General features: G+C 42.4%; 1 protein-coding gene across 17 annotated transcripts in view; it reads right to left on the minus strand.

The window, feature by feature from the left end:
• Window positions 1–17,322, minus strand: part of SYNE2 (spectrin repeat containing nuclear envelope protein 2) — a 284,849-nt gene that overhangs the window by 197,501 nt on the left and 70,026 nt on the right. For 13 of the 17 annotated variants that reach the window (XM_065593763.1, XM_042841303.2, XM_065593769.1 and 10 more), the window contains exons 11-21: window positions 15,279–15,416; window positions 14,083–14,247; window positions 12,514–12,626; window positions 11,135–11,291; window positions 8,051–8,147; window positions 7,347–7,534; window positions 7,007–7,171; window positions 6,469–6,624; window positions 5,054–5,227; window positions 2,623–2,781; window positions 2,185–2,358 (exon numbers count right to left, since the gene is read on the minus strand). In XM_065593763.1, the coding sequence (XP_065449835.1) occupies window positions 2,185–2,358; window positions 2,623–2,781; window positions 5,054–5,227; window positions 6,469–6,624; window positions 7,007–7,171; window positions 7,347–7,534; window positions 8,051–8,147; window positions 11,135–11,291; window positions 12,514–12,626; window positions 14,083–14,247; window positions 15,279–15,416 (1,686 nt within the window). The remainder of the gene's footprint in view (window positions 1–2,184; window positions 2,359–2,622; window positions 2,782–5,053; window positions 5,228–6,468; window positions 6,625–7,006; window positions 7,172–7,346; window positions 7,535–8,050; window positions 8,148–11,134; window positions 11,292–12,513; window positions 12,627–14,082; window positions 14,248–15,278; window positions 15,417–17,322) is intronic. The other 4 variants (XM_065593775.1, XM_065593774.1, XM_042841305.2 and 1 more) reach the window with 1 other exon arrangement.

The raw sequence follows: 17,322 nt of genomic DNA on the forward strand, positions 1-17,322 counted from the left end.
TGAGCTAATTCCCAAAATGCCCAGCCGGTGGCGCCAGTGTGGTGAGTTGCCCCATGACAGAATCCCTATGAGCATTCCCAGTGCTGGTTCTGCACTGCTTTTCAGCCCAAGGCAGTCCTAAACTGTGCAATTTAGGCCAAGTTTTTCAAAAGTGACTAATGCTTTTGGGTGCCCAACTTAAGACACTTTAAAGGGGTCTGGATTTTCGAGGGTGGGTACTCAGCACTTCCTGAAAATCAGGCCTCTTTAAGGAGTCACAAGTTAGGCACCCAAAAAACTGAGGCACTCAGCATCTATATCCACATTTGAAAAGTTTGTCCCAGAGCTGGGGCACATGATAAAGCAGAGGTGGGCAAACTACAGCCCGTGGGCCACATGCGGTGCGTGGGACTGTCCTGCCCGGCCCTTGAGCTCCCGGCCAGGGAGGCTAGCTCCCGGCCCTTCCCCTGCTGTCCCTCCTCCCCCGCAGCCTCAGCATCTTGGACTGCCAGCACTCTGACCCGCTGCTCCTGCTGGGCAGCGAGCTCCTGCTGCTCTGAGCAGCATGGTAAGGGAGCAGGGGGATTGGATAAGGGGCAGGAGGTCTCGGGGGGCAATCAGGGAGCAGGGGCAGTTGGATGGGGCAGAGGTTCTGGGGGGACAGTCAGGGAGCAGTTGGATGGGGCAGAGGTTGGGGGAGCGGTCAGGGGATGGGGAGCGAGGGGGGTTGGATAGGCATGGGAGTCCTGGGGGGCCTGTCAGGGGGTGGGGGTATGGATGGGGTCGGGGGGGCAGTCAGGGGACGGGGGAGTTGGTTAGGGGCTGGGTCCCGGGAGTGGGCAGTCAGGGGACAAGGAGCAGGGGGGGTTGGATAGGTTGGGAGTTCTGAGGGGGGCAGTCAGGGGGCGGGAAATGGGAGGGGGTGGATAGGGGGGACGGCACAGCCTTCCCTACCTGCCCCTCCATACAGTTTCACAACTCCAAAAAGTTTGCCCACCTCTGTGATAAAGGATGAGACCAAAGGCTTTTAACTAGCCAAGGAACACGACTGTGGTTCCCAGATGTACATTCTTGAGTACCTTATAGTTGCCTGGGTATGGGAGTGATGGAGCCATATAAGAAGACAGATAGTATACAGAATAGCTTATATAAACAAGGAGGTTGAATTACAGTAGCTTTGAGAACTTTCAATTTCCTTTTATGTAAATCTCCATCATAACACCCCCATATGATTATAAACAACATAATCTAAACTAGGTTTTACTTCCCTTCAAATTATGTCAAAGCTAGGTGCTAAAAGTTACTTGTGTGTCTGATGGCCACTTAGTCAGTCAACTTTCAAAGTTTTGATAATGCATTTACGACTAATAGCCAGATGTTTAATAGGGCATTGTTGGAAAAGGAGAGACCTCCTAGCATTAGTGGCATGGAGAAACAAAGTTCAGGATATCCTGTCAATGGAAAAAATGAGACAGCCTTATTTTAGGATCAAGATTTTATAATGTGAGGTTACCATTTTGGGGATTTAAACAAAATACACTCAGATAATGATAACATAAAAATCCAGGTTGTGAGTAATATTTCTACAGAAAGTTCAGGTATGTTAATAATGATAAAATAAAAAGTTTTAAACAAAGGTTGTAAGAACTGCCAAGAAATATGTGCTCTTTTCCACATCAGTGTAAAACAGAGGTCCCCAAACTGTAGGGTGTGTCCACCTATGGAGGCACAGAGGAATGTTTGGGGGGGCATGATGGGGCCTAGGCCAGGCCCCATGGGGGGCAGGGAGGGAGTGCCACCCAGGCCCGCTCCGCTCCCAGCTCTGCTCTGGCCCCATCTCCAGCCCTGGCGCCAGCTCCTGGTCCCATGTCCAACCCCACCCCCAGCCCCGGACTGTGGCTCCACACCTGGCCCTGGCCTCTGGCTGCAGCTCTATTCCCAGACCCAGCCCTGCCCCCAGCTGCGGCACCAGCCTCAGCCCCCTTACCCATGTCTGCGTTTCCCCACCCCAGGAACCGCAGCCACACTCCCGGCCCCGGCTCAGAGTGCGAGGGGGGGCAGACGGGTAAGGGAGGGATGACCCTGAAAAATTTGGGGACCACTTGTGTAAGATTTTTTTAGTCACAAAATCTCACTATGAAATAATGTGCTCTGATAGTCAAAAGCTTCATATGACACAGGTAGGAAGTAAATATTTGAACCCACCTCATTTTTTGAAATGTGCTCATCAGGGCTCACTTTTTGGCTAATGAGTTGCATAGCTTTTAAAATAGATGTTTCAAGCTCCTTCTGGGATTTTTCAAAATTGATCATGACCTCCTTTTTTGACAGAGTCTCTTCAGATTTGGGTGAGACAAGGTCTAGGTTATTCATGGCAGCCTAGGAAGAAAGACAATTTGTAGAGTATGCATGAGTATCGTTAAAACAATTAAAATATTCCTTTATAACATGACTCAAGTTTCTCAGCTTTGGATATAAATTTTGAAATCTTTTCTCATTTTGCACCTGACAAGAGAAGAGTCGCTCAAATATTTTAAAAATATTTATATTTTACATGGACCCTAAAAGATGTTTTTCTAACCATTTAATATTACAGATAAGGATATCTGTGTACTGAATATGATAGTGATAGGGAACAGAGACCTGGAGTCTCTCTCTGACTTCTTTAATTCGTGTCGGTAGCCCAGCTGTCTCAAAATCTGGGAGGGACACCTGGCTTGAAATATTACGTGTCAAAACTTGCAAGATTTCTTCTGCTGCAGCAACTTGTTCTTGGCACAAGGTCCTTCTGGCAATTAGGATCTGTTTAGATGAAACACAACAGAAGTCTTCAATATTAAATATTATTATTTATATCATTTAGCTTTAGGAACTGAATTGAAAGGCAAGGATTGCTGAAAAGTAGGCAATATTTGGTTATATATGGACCATGCTTTGCAATTACAGGTCATTATCTTGTAGTCCAAAGTATCAACATCTGGGGGAGTGGGTCTGGCACCAAGCAAAAAAGAAAGCAGAGAAAACAAGTTGTCAAGCCATCTAATTCCATTGTGATGGGGTATCCACCCCACACAAGACCTGAAGGGGTCAAGATGGCTAGGTAGGCCAATTAACTGTCCAGGCTGCACCTGAAGGAAGAGCCAGGGAGCAGGGTTTAATTAGAGGAGGCTCAGCTGGATGGGAACAGGAGGCGACTGTGTAAAGCCCAGGAGCTGAAGGCAGCTGGAGGCTCGGGGAAGTAGTCTACAGTCAGTCATTCCCCGGGAGAAGGGAGTTGTGCGGCTGGCAACCCCAGAGTGTGGGGAGAGCCAGAAAGACAGCGAAGGCTCAGGGGAACAGCAGCAAGACAGACCTTGGCTGCTGAAGAGAGGGCCCCTGAGCTGGAACCTGGGGTAGAGGGCGGGCCCGGGTTCCCCTACCAGCCACTGGGGAAGTGGAGATCGGACTGCCCGGGATAGTTTGTGCTGAAATAATTTGATACCCTGGAAGGTGAGGACGATAGTGACGTGCCTGGAGGGCCAAGTCACGAAGAGGAAGCTGCAGCTCCTGGAGCGAGAGGGTCCACAGGATGGAGAGAGCATCAGAGGAGGGCACAGCACCTGGAAGGAGCTAATCCCTAAAGTGGCCAGGAGGAGACACCCCTAGCAGTGAGTGGACCCTGTGACATCCATACACATATTTGACTTGTGCTTAACTTCTGTGATTGTACTTGCTATCACTGTTATATGTTACATTTCTTTGCCTAACCTTCTATTTTAAAGTATCTTTAAAATATGCTTGTATACATACAACCTAGTAACTGAACATACAAAGCACACATTTGCATGTGCATTGTCTGATCATGAAAATGTGTACACATAGCAGTAACTGTATCATGTGAATAGTCCCACTGAAGTAAACAGAAAGTCTCATATGAGCAAAGTTACTTGTGTGTATATTTGCTTGCAGAATAGAGCCCCAAATGTGCACTCTGCTGTTTAGAAAACATGCTTGGATATTTTGAAAGCACAGCTTACACCGCTGGGTTTGGATATTTATCACTGTGTGTCTTTGAGAGCTCTTTTGATCTATGAATATTCACCTCATTTTCAAACTATCCATTACCATTCCTCTGATGATAATCTATGCTTTATTAAAAATGTCTCTATTATGTACTGCAAGTGAAGCAAGGACTTGATCTTGTATACTCATGGGGGACATTATGTTACAATCTTATTGAAACACAACTCATAGAAATTTAAGAGCATTTTTTGTCACTTTCACATTTTTAACAAGCAAATGTCACACTGACAACGGGATTTAGTTTATATACATGCACACACATTCTGAAAATTCATGTACATTCTTTTAACATGCCCATACCTCCTAATACTGTAGACTTTACCCAGAGTAGGAGTGCACAATCTCTAAGTAAAATAACCCTGAGACTAAAAACAAAGATCTTTGCAACTATACTGAGGACTCCTTCCCTCTTTACAGAATGGATGTTTGAATCAATTTCCCACAGGGTCAGATGCACAAAGTACACAGCAGGCAGCTGATTCACACGCCAGCCAGAACTCTCTACAGGTCCCCTTTCCAGCCAAGGAGGACTGATGGGATAAAGTGCTTCCTTCCCGGGGGATAAATGCATTGCCTCTGCAGTAAATATTATCACCAGCATTCATCACACTCCCACTTCATTAATTTCCAGGGTATTAGTCAGCAGGGTGTTTGCTGGATTACTGAGGGGGTGGGAGCGCCTTTATCACACAACTGTAACCAGTTGAAGAATGGGACTGAGATCCTTCTTTAGACTCTGACTGAAATCTGGGAGTGACGATGTTTGGGGGAAAATGCAGTTACCATGATGGGATACTCAGGACTCTGACAGGAGCCATCCTGAAAAACAATGTTAGACAACTAACCTAGTCCTAGCAACATTACAGCACCTCCTTCCCTTAGTTAGCCATTTATTAATACAAACTCCATTCTCATTCCTGCTTCATTTAACACAAGCCATTGAATTCATAACTCAGGTTCTGAGAATCTGATGAATGGGTAGATATTTTCAACTTTATATTTGCATTTCTACCTGTAAAGATTGTTCTGTTGAGCTTCCCACGCATCCTTCATGTTTAATCGTCTCAAGAAGGCATTCTGTTTCTGTGGCCCAGTTTTCTACTCCTTTGAGAAGCTCTTCCATTTTCTCTACTCTGGGCAGAAGCTCAGTGGCCTGTTCAGTTATATCTGCATTCTTTTCTCTAAGCTGAGAACATGGAACACTTAGACTCTTAGCAAAGTTAGTATTTGTAAAATGCTTAGAATTTCTTCCCCCCCCCTCCCCCAACCTACATTTCCAGCATTTACTCAGCCATTGGGTTACTTTCTGGCTTTCACTCTGTGACCCAAGAACTTCTTAATGCAAACTGACAAGGGAGCGCAATTGGGTTACAGGAATCTCCTGATTCTGGTATGCACATTCTGGTTCACCAAAGAATGACATGTGAGGTCTCAAGTGAAAGGTGGTGTCACTCTGGTCATCAATATCATTATGAAATTTATGTACAGGTGTTCTGTATAAACTGAAAACATGTTCTTAAAGTCTGTATCAAGGTACTAGTCACCAGAAAAGGTGAAAAACAGGTTTTCTGTCAGACAGGCTACCTGTTTACATGTAAATTGAGTATTTTCTTGTTCACAGTGGATCCTCTCACCAGTCTGAACTGAATGCAAATGAAGGATTGTAAGAAAGAATCTAACAGGAAAAGAAATGCAGCGGGAGAAGAGAATCTTATCTTGAGTGTGGGACAGCACATTTGCTTTGTGAAAGAGGGGTCTCAACCAGGCTTGGTTGAAAATTCTGGAGAGAACTTTGGTTCAGATACTCTCTTGTCAAAAGAAGAGTAAGTTGTCAGTTAAGTAAAGGCACTAGAAAGCATGTTATGATTTTATTTAATATGTACCCATTTGTTTCCAATATTCTTACTCACTATTAGTTGAATCGCTATTCTGTGATAAACTTATTCTTGTTTTCACTATAATTATATCTAAGTGCTGTGGTGATAAGCAAAGTGCTGGTCCTGAGTTGAATCTTACAGGCGGCTGAGTTCTGTTCCTGTGGGAATCGCAGGCCTGTAATTCTGTAAGTGTTCTGGGGAACAGGGGCTGAACACTGCAGAGAACTCTGAGTACTCAGGGGTTACTGTGTGCCTGTACAGAGAGAGCGAGACCTGTGGACACCTGAAAGGCCATGCTTGTGCTGCCACATAGGGTTTCAGGGAGCTGATCTACAGCAGGCAGAGACAAGACTACTTCACACTAAGAGCAGGTAGTGGTGAGATGCCTCACAGCCCTGGATACCCCTGGGGACCATCACATACACCCCGAGGAGCATAGGTGGAAACTGGGACTGAAGTGGAGATGCAGTGCCCAAAAAAGTGTGGCTGTATATTCAATAGATAAAACTACGCAAATTTAAGTGCTGATGAATATAGGAGAACTTTTTACCTCTGCATTCTGAATGTGTTTCTTACTAGCTTCCGTTGATATATCTGCTGTAACACTGAGTGCATTTGGCGCTGCCTCGGCAGGAGACTGAGAATTTCCATTACTGTCAACAACTGACTTCTTTTGCTCTTCTTGCATTCTCAGTAATCTCATCTCCTGTGAAAATGTTGCATAGCATTTTATATTATCATTTATTTTTGATCATTTATTGGCACAACAGTATCATTAATAAATACACTTTTTAAGGGCTCATCTAGAAAACTGAAACAAGGGGCGCTCGTATATTCTCAGCCATATACACCATTGCATTCAGTGCTAACAGAGGACTTTTACACAAAGAGGCAGTGAGAGTTACAACTGGGAATCTCTGTGTATTGCTTGCTTTACCTGCTCCAAAATGGATAACACTGAATTGTATGAAAGCTTATTGATCTGCAAATAAGAATTGATCATTATACTATTAAAAATACGGCTGTGCTTTTGAAATCTACATAACAAAATGATCACATGAAAGGAAAACAGAGCTGCAGCTACTTACAAACTGTGTTCTCTTTATAAATTTAGCCCATCTTGTGTTCAGTTTTTTCAGTTCTTTAGAAATATCTGATCCCACTTGCTCATTGCTGACTTCAATTAAGAAGTTTCCAGCTTCATTTAAGGAACCATGCACTGAGTTCCAGTCTGCCAGAATCTCAGTGGGGACCTATAGAGATGCATTGAAAGGATTAAAGACACACCATGCAGTTCTTTAATATATTTCCCAAAACAATAATAATAATTTGCACTTATTGTGCTTTTCATCCATAGACTTCAAAGTGCTTTAAAAAGGTGAACAAGTATCTTTATGCTTAATCACAAAGAGACATTCAATCAAATACCTTTTTAAGATGTCCTTTTCGTGTTTCATCCAACCATGTCTTCAGCAAATGAACGTTCTCCATATAAGTAGCCCAAGAACACAGAACTTTTTGTAGGACAGTGTTTACATTGTAAATATATTCTCTGCACATAGAAATCTTAGAGTCTACCATCTTAAATAGTTTACTAGTGTCTGGAGGATCGCCAACTAGAATATTAAATACATGATAAAACAAATGTTAGAAATAGACACTGATTCACATTAATAATTTCAAAATAATATTAAGCACATTTCTCAATTGCTTGGAAACTGCCAAAATAGAGAAGTGAATCCTTCCTCCTTTGGGTGCTGAAGGGGAATATCATTAACTGTTTGGAAAAACATAAACCAACTAAACAAAACCAACATTCTGCAGAAAATAAAAGAGGGGTAGCCGTGTTAGCCTGTATCCACAAAAACAAGGAGGAGTCCGGTGCCACCTTAAAGACTAACAGATTTATTTGGGCAAAAGCTTTCGTGGGTAAAAAACCCACTTCTTCAGATGCATGGGAGTTTTTTTACCCATGAAAGCTTAGGCCTAAATAAATCTGTTAGTCTTTAAGGTGCCACCGGACTCCTCGTTGTTTTTTTAGAAAATAAAAGTATCAGGAATTTAAAACATTAATAATGATCAGTTTAAAGCACAACTCTTAATAAAGTATTATGTTATTTCCATGCACTTACCCAAGACATTCGTGCTTATGTTTTTGTTTTTCATGTCTTCACATATTTGAAAAGCAGTTTCTAGTTGAGCTGTGACTCCCCTTTCTTCAATAAAATCCTGCCCAAAGTTAAAGGGAATTGAGATGTGTAATACTGACTGACAAAAAAATATGTAGAAAATTCAGTTTGTGATCAATTAATTTTTAGAACATGAACCCAGAAGATATAGGCCAAACATAAACAGAGCAAAATCAAGTTACTTCCACTGCATCCCATCCCCCACCCTTTGTATGAATTATGCCTATTATAGGGCCTGATCTTGCAAACTGTTACTTCTGTGAGTAATCCTAACTCATGCATTGAGGGTTTGTCTACACAAACACTTAGGGTATGTCTACACTAGAAGCGCTGCTGTAGTGTAGACAATTACTACAGTGATGGAGGGGGTTCTTCCATCACTGCAGTAAATCTTTCATTGACCTAGCACTGTCTACACTGGGACTTAGGTCAGTTTAACTAAGTATCATAAGGTGTGAATTTTTCACACCCCTGAGTGATATAGCTAGGTTGACCTAACTGTCTACTTTAGGCATAGGCCAGCCCTTAATTCACAGCAAGCGGGGGCGTGAATCTACCCGATACCAACCTGCCATGGAATAACTGTTTGAGTGGACCCTGCTGAAGCAAATTAATAGTTCATTGATAAGCGTTGATCAAGTCCCATTTCAAAGAGGATTAGATCAAAGCGCATTAATAAACAGTGAATGCATGTCACCAGAGTCCACACAGTTAGTCCTCAGCAGGCTAGAGCGGGGTAGGTTCACACCCCAGTTTACTATGAACAATTGTTCATGTAGACAGACCCTTAGGCCATTGACTCAAAGAGACCACAGTACTTGTCTGAGTCAGGATAAATCATTTCTGAATTAAGTTCTTAGATCATAAATTCCTTGGGGACGCTGTTTGTTGTAAAGTGCCATGGGCACCTATGGCACTACAGAATTAATACACTTCTGGTTTGGGGGATTTATTAAGTTCATTTTTTTAGGATTTACTTTTTGCAATTTTTGAATTGTATGTAGATGTCCAAAAATCAAGGGGTTTCACAACTTTGTTACTATATACTATATGTTCCCTAGTGCACTTTAACACATCACTGTCTCAAACAGCACTACATTTATGCACCCTAGGGAACCTTTAGTGTGCACCAGCAGGGTCAACATGGCCCAATTAATGAGCAACACTTAGTGTACTTTAGAAATCACACCTCCACAGTCTGCATTACTGCTCTGTATAGAGAATCTCTTAAATACCAGTAACAATTTCTGGTGTTTATTGGATAAACATGGATTTTTTTTATATCAGGTATGTTTTATTGCTGTTTATCAGTTAAAACCAAAAATCAAAAGCCCAATAATACATTATAATAATAAGTCTGTGTTAACAATACACCAAGGGGCCAGATGAAACTGACAAAATCCAAGAAACTCAGAGTAAAGGCTAAATTTCAATTTTCAATCCAGGTTATGGGTTATTATTACTGATGTCTTCAAGAACAGTGTGATTTTACACAACATGTTGCCCCATCCTGCAGTTCTAATGCAGGCAAGATTCTCCGATTCTAATTGGAGAATTGCCTGTCTAAGGACTGTAATGTTGAGCCCCATATGTGCTGTAATAACCAGTCACAAAATGGGAGGTAAGCACAAAATGTAATCAGACAGGTCAACTCATCCGCAACGAGGACCATAAGGATATGTGCATATTGGGGAGGAGGAGAAAGAAGGGCTGCTGAGTATTACTCTCTGGGACTAGCAGGTGGTGGCAGACGGCTTCTACATTTAGAGTCCTGCTGCTGCAGAATTGTGACAGGAGGCACAGCAGACCACCTGCTGTCCTGCGTGAAATATTTGTGAATTTGAGGCAGAGAGTGGGCTGATATTGCTGGCCCTCGTATACTACAGGAGGAAAGGAGGCTAGTCAACTGTCCCCGAAGACAATGACAGAAGAGAGGAGGTCACAGACAATCACATCATCAGAAGAGAGAGAGAGAGAGATAAATGGGGGAGAAGGGGGAGTATTCAGGGCCTGTCATGGAGAAGGTATCTTGGCTCATGGCTTTTGCTCAAAATCCTGCAAAAACTCATCACTTTCATAGGATCTGGACTCACAATCAAATTAAACTCAGTGGTTTGGACTGAGTTTTGCTTTGGAGTTCTTGGGTTCAAATGAAATTGAAACTTAAGAGTGAAATCACTCTCACTGGATCCAACAAAAAAAAGCCTCACTGAATCCAGGCCAGAGCCAAACCAGAGTGTTTTATGAAACTCTGGGAAACTGTAACCAGAAAAGAGATACTGAAAAAGAGATGGAGGGAGGAAAGAAATGCAGCATAAGGTGTATTATTGTAAACATTATCCATACTGGCAGGGTCCATTTTAGTGAAAGATGATGGTCACAATCACATGGTCACATTTAGCACAGTGAGCATAGCATGAGTACAACAGCCTTTGATCATTTATTTCAATGAGCAAAATTAACCAGCTTCAGAAAGGGGGTTACTCCTTCATCACTCTATATGTTTCTCCTTGCAGTACAGTGAGAAACTGCTGGGTGGTCATAAATAACATTTTCATTCCATAGTTGTTTGTAGTGTTGTTATAGCATGTTGGTTCCAGATATGAGAGAGGCAAGGTAGGCAAGGTGATGGCTTTTATTGGACCAACTTCAGTTGGTGGAAGAAGGTACAAGCTTTAGAGCTACACAGAGCTCTGTACCTTTCCACCAGTAGAGGTTGGTCCGATAAAAGCTATTACCTCACCTACCTTGTCTCACCTTTATTCCAGTCTGAAGTGTATTTTAGCTATATGAGGCATACACATATCTACAGCAAAATGAGAAGATGAACATGGTGATAGCAAGGTCTCTTATAAAGATACAGGTTCAACCTGAAACCCACCCTCCTTTGCATAAATCTCAAATTGCCTCCAGCTACGAGAGTCCATGCTGGATGGCGTTAGATCTAAGGCTGTATCCAAGAGGGCAACTACCACCAGTTTAAATTGGAGAACAGTTGCCAAAAATATAAACTATTTTTAAGCTTACATGCCAATCTCTCAGCAATAACTCCACAGATTCCTTAGTCCCATATTTGATATCCCTGATATTTAACTTTAATGTCACTTCATCTGAGATAGCTGAGCACAGGCAGTAGTGGTATTCTAGAAGTATGCTGAAGTTTGAAGACTGGATATTGCTGAATCTGGAAAACAGTAGAGTTTTGGAATTAAACTGGACATAATGAGCCATTCATTTACAGAGAGAGACCTCAAACCTAAAAATTACCTGAATTCCAGATATATGCAAACACAGTCCCTACTGTTGAAGAGGAAATAAATTCTAAAATATTTAGGGTTAATATTTTATTTATTATTATAAAGGGTTATTTAAGTGAATAATGACTTTGGCGCCTTAATTTTTGGATGTCCAATTTAAGAAATCTTAAAAAGGGCTGATATTCAGAAAGTGCGGCGCATTCACTGTCTGAAAATCAGGCCCTTGAAAGGTGTCTCTAGTTCAGCACACAAAATCACTGGTCACTTTCGAAAACATAGGCTTTAAACTGCATGATGATAACCTGATCAGCATAACTGAGATGGAACAAAACCAAATTAAAAGTGTTTCAGAATTTACACAAGTTCAATATAATGGTTAATTTTTAATGAGAAGATTAAAACTAATATTCCCCTACTAACTCATCTTCCGTTTTACTTGGACCAGTCTCACAATCCTCATACACCAAACCACCTCTTCCTTCCTCCAAAACCTACATCAAAACACAATTTTTTCACAAAGGTTTTCAAAATTGACCTCTGCAAAATCCTTACTCCAGTTTAAAGTCATAGCAATGCCCATCTTACTACAGTAATAGCCTGTGGCTGACCTGCTTTGCCTGTGTTTGTACTAGACAGTAACAAATGCCTTGAGGTAGGACCATGTTTCTGTATATGTTTGTAGAACACAAAGCACACTGTTGATGCTCAACAAATAATAAAATCAGAGATGGCAGAATGATGCAGTCCAGTTTTGAGCTAAGAGCTGACTTTGTCAACTGAACCTTAAATTCCAGAATTCTTTAGCAGATTCAAATTTTTAATTATTTAATAATACTTTGTACTTATAGTGCTTTCATCTGTAGATCTGCACATGATTTTAAAAGATGGGTAAGTATCATTATCCTTATTTTACAGATGGGGAAACAGGCCCAGAGAAGTGATAGGAAAAGATCATGCAGCAAGTCAGTTGCAGAGTTGGGAACAGACCATTTATGCTTGTGCCATCTAAGTGCACAACAACGGAACATAGAAAACAAGTAATTGGAGTGTTTTTCCATAATAGTGCTAAGCTTGCTAAAAATAATAATTTAACTTAATATGAATGTAGTCAACTCAGGTGCCCAACAGGGTAAATCTGAGAATTGCAACCTTCTTTTCATGTCATCTAGCTTCTCAGTTGGTACCAGTGGTGTATCCTTCTCATCTTTATTCTCAAAGGATTGAAGGCTGACCAAGTGACAGTCAAAATAATCCATCAAGCCCTGGAAAAAAATATTATAATTAAGATATTTCACTGCTAAGTATTGTATTTGGGAATATGCAATCAACTCCCATATTACAGTGGGAGCTATTAAGAAAATACATCTACCACAGGATCCTCACTTCAGTTTTTATTCAGTACAGTATAAATGCATTTCCTACATCACCCCCAAATGTGAGTATTTACCACAGCATAGTAAAAACCTCACCATTCTCTCGATATATAATATTGCATTAAGTCAATACTACCAGTGTTTGTGTACTTTTAAAGACACCCTCTCCACATACTGTAGTGCAATATTACATCTTTTTAAAGTATGAAGCTCTTCCTTTGCCACATTAGATTGACAGCAAGACCTTGTCAATAAATATCTTTAGTTAATTGTCTGATACTGTAAAATCACTATTTAAAAAAACATTTATCCCATTGATAATATATTAACCTTTTGATGGCAGAAGTTGGAATTTTTGCTGCAAATCTAATGGGAACATATCACAGGTGCCAGTTGCCAAAAGCAACAAATTGAACATACAAAGAACCCACATAGAAAGCCTCAGAGTACTGCACAACACTCCCATACGAATATTACTGATCACAATATGGAATGCAGCATTCCTGTAAACTACTATTAAATACTGATGCCACCTGGGAATTGCAGGTGATAAAAAGTGTGTGTCACAGATGAAGGGCACAGTTATAAATACAATATGTTAGAATTAATCATGTAATTAAAGACTATTATAATGTATATGTACAATGGGGACAAATTAAGGTTGCCTGAAGCGGTTCCCGGAAGCTGCGGCATGTCCCTTCTCCAGCTCCTATGCGAAGGCACAGCCAGGCAGCTCTGCATGCTGCCCTGTCTGCAGGCACTGCTCCTGCAGCTCCCATTGGCTGCAGTTCCCAGCAAATGGGAGCTGTGGGTGTGGTGCTTGGGGCAGAGGAACCGTGCAGAGCGGAGCCCCCTGGCTGCCCCTATGCGTAGGAGCCAGGGGGGGCCATGCCACTGCTTCTGGGAGCCACATGGAGCGGCCCCCGATCCTGCTCTCCATCTGGAGCGCCGGAGCAGGGCAAACGCCAGACCCTGCTCCCCAGTGAGAGCTCGAGGCGCCAGCTTAAAATGGCTGGCAGACCAGATGTGGCCCGCAGGCTGTAGTTTGCCCACCCCTGTGTTAATATGATCAAAATACATTAATTTACTCACTCTACCAAGGCTTTCTCTTACATCTCACCCCCATGAAGTCATAAAACTTTCCTACAAAACTCTGTATTTATCTGGTTACCCTGCCATTGTTCAAAATCAACAGCTGCTACCAAAGGCATCTTTAGAAGCACATATATTCTCCAAAAGAAATCAATCAATCCAGTAACCACATTCCCTCCCAAAAACTAACATCACTTCCATAGTAGGTGCTTTAGTGGGTCAGATTTAACAAGTCTTTTTTTATTTAACAAACCTTAAATAAGATAATTTTTTCTTTGAAGAGGGTCATTGCTTTACAGTGATCCTGCAAATCAGGTAAACCTTCTGCCAGCAGATGTTCTACCTCTTGGAGCCAGACCTCGATGCTGTCTAGAGGTGGGGGTAGTGCACGGTCCAGCTTTGTTTTCCATTCATTAATCTAAAAGACAAATACATGTCAATGGTAAAAAGTCTCTCTCTTTGTTTCTTACCCTATTCTCAGGGGATTAGCAAGATTATTATATATAATACTTGTTAATCTAATGTTCTAACTACCTCACAGACAAATTTTGCGCTCAGTAGCAAGCAGGCAGTTCCCACAGCAGTCAAATGGGAGTCATTTGGGTGCATCCAAGGTCACAATTAGCTCCCCTGCTTGCAATCTTCTTGGTGCTACAGGGAATTAAGCATTTTTTGTCGCTATACGATGACTAACAAAGTTTTGTCACAGGGAAATCTACCCAATGTTAGTGGCACCTTGACAGATGACTTCTATCATGAGTAACGTGCTCTGACTGTCTTTCCATCAGCGTGGACCAAAAATGTCTGATCCACACTGGCCACTTATCAAGCAGAGAGATACTTGGTAGTATCAACCCTAGCCATTCCAAGCCTTAGTTCAGGGACAGTTGACATGAGCAAGCTCGTTACAAAGCACTATTCAATGGGATTAACAGTACTGCTATGGCAGAGTTGGAGAGTGCAGGAAGGCCACCCATGCCATGGAAAAAAATGTCTAGTCAGCTGCTGACTCTATTGCTCACTCTTTTCTCTGCTGCCTCATTATTGTAGCCCTAATTATGTCAAACCGAACATTTTAAGCAGAGATTGGCCCGAAACTCTGCATCTGAACGCTGCCAAGCTCAGAGGACAATCAGATCGAGATCATACTTTGCATGCCGCTAGCAGCCCTAGGATCAGATAGGCATAAAGAGAGCCACGTTTGCCGTCACCCTCCTCCATCCACAAACCCTCAATTTCTCCCCCACACCTTTGAAGCCCTGCACACCAGGCCCAGCTCAACTGGACTCAGGATGGCGGCCAATATCTAAGTATAGTGATTCCTCCCCCTCCTCAAAAAAGGAGGAACATAATTATACTACAGTATAAATTCCTGGGGTGAGCTTTATCATCTTCATAGAATGTGTTCACATTAACAACATAAACAGCAACTAGAAATTCTTCTGTAACCTGGGAGGTTAGGTTATCCCATGCTGCTCTCATCCATTTCAGATCTTCATTTAGCTCAGGCACACTTCTTTTTGAAGACAACACTGGCAGAAAGGGTCTTTTCTCTTCATTAAACAATTCCATAAATGACAGCATTTCCTAGGGTTAAAATGGAAAGGCAATCTATAGTGGAAAACTACCACGTGTAATAATTCCTAAAATCAGATATTATTGTTGGAAGTGAATTTCTGGCTCCCATTTACTTCAGCTGGTGTTCCAGATAAGGAATGATGGAATAATAAAACCACTGAGGTCAATGGGAATCAGGCACAATCATCTAATGGCAGTATCTGGGTCTTACAATATAACACTATAGCTGAATCTTTATTTAATATCATATTAATACGTTATTCCCAAGCAAATGCACAGTAATAGCTCTAACTTTTTCTAGTGCTATAACTATTCAACTGTACTGTGAAAAATATCTTGTCTGAGACTAGGCATAGTGTCGTGGTCAAAGACACCCACGCATTGATTTTAGTTTACAGACTCTAGCCTGAGGCCAGTTTATTGACATACATACCAGTGCACTCGGGTGCAGTCCGAAGACTGACACCCCTAGGTCAGCACGCAGGCTGCCTTTATTTCGTTAAACCGCAAGCACAGCACAAACAATATGTCATGAGTTAAGAAATTGGGGTTGGCGTCCGTTCCCCCTTCCTGGCACCTTCCTCATTATTTTCCGAGAATTGGGTGTTTTATTTGGGTACGGGGGTGCTTGGTGGTTTTTCCCCAGGGGTGGTACTTGGCACCGGTTTGGGTACATTTCTCGGCAGAGTGCATAGTACCTTCCGGGTGTTACGGTCAGTATACCGGGGAGTGGTTGACAGGACGCTTAAAGAAGGTATTTAATTGGCTAGTTTTGCATTTAGCTAGAAATTCGGGGAGGTTACAGAGCACACAGAAGAGAACCAAGATTGGCTACCTTGCATTTAGCTGGAATCACGGAGTGGGTCACAGATCACCCAAAGGAGAAGTTGCATTTAGTCATTTTGCATTGAGCTAAAGTTACCTATTGCTTCACACAAGCGGTTATTATATTTCATCAGCCATGTGAACATATTTCATTAGTGCTGCTGCTGGGGCTTTTTATTCTTTCCCTCCTTGCCACCCCCCCCCCCCCGCCTCCTCTGGTCATGACCCTTGACCGAGTTTGGCAGGGAATTGTGCAGTCTAGTCTAGTTCAGGCCCTGGCCTGTACTGCTTTCTGTAAGGGCTGTCAACATAACAGACCTCTGTCAGAAGGAAAGAATTTGGGTCTTTAGGATTACTTTGGTCATTAAAAAGAAGGCCCCCCAGTTCTTTTCCCCCACAATAGTCAACATGGGGAACTTGAAGGAGAGGATATTACATGTTAGATACAAAGCCTAAGTGTGCCACACAGGTTGGGGGGGGGACATTTTAAAATCAATTACTTTTGCATTTTGGCTGTCAATGCATAGACTGTCAAGAGGGAAGTCAGATCAGCTGCAGAACATAAGAGTAAATCCAGCCTGCCTGACTCTGCATGGAACTTAAATAAGAGGAAGAGAAGAAAACACTCCTCCCTGCCTATTATTATATTCAATCACTTGTTTTCAGTCAGACTTTGTATGGGTTCATGTTCTCTCGGCCAAATTGTGACTATCACCCCACTATTAGTGTAGAGGGCCCTGGACTCAGCAGAACCACTAGCAAGGGAAAGCACTGCATAGGGACTGCAAGTCCCATACTCTTTCAGAAGTATAGCTCCTTGGGGTCTCCTTGATGGATGATGGGTTTGGGGGCAGGCTAGGGCCAGTGCAGTATGTGGATCCACTGGCCATTCTTCCCCTGCTCCTAAAGAGGGCAGAGTGCAACACCCATTAGGGGTTGCTGCAGCACAGAAGCTGCAATAGCACTCACTGTGTGGGGAAGGGGATAATTACTTCTCTAATGGCCCCATAAATCTCCCTTCTACATACTCAGTTACCTGGGCTGTACAAATGGAGGAAGCCATTCCCCTAAGGTATGAATAGCAGCCAAC

Source organism: Chrysemys picta, chromosome 4 (assembly GCF_011386835.1).
Source record: "Chrysemys picta bellii isolate R12L10 chromosome 4, ASM1138683v2, whole genome shotgun sequence".
In the NCBI taxonomy this organism is placed as follows: domain Eukaryota; kingdom Metazoa; phylum Chordata; order Testudines; family Emydidae; genus Chrysemys; species Chrysemys picta.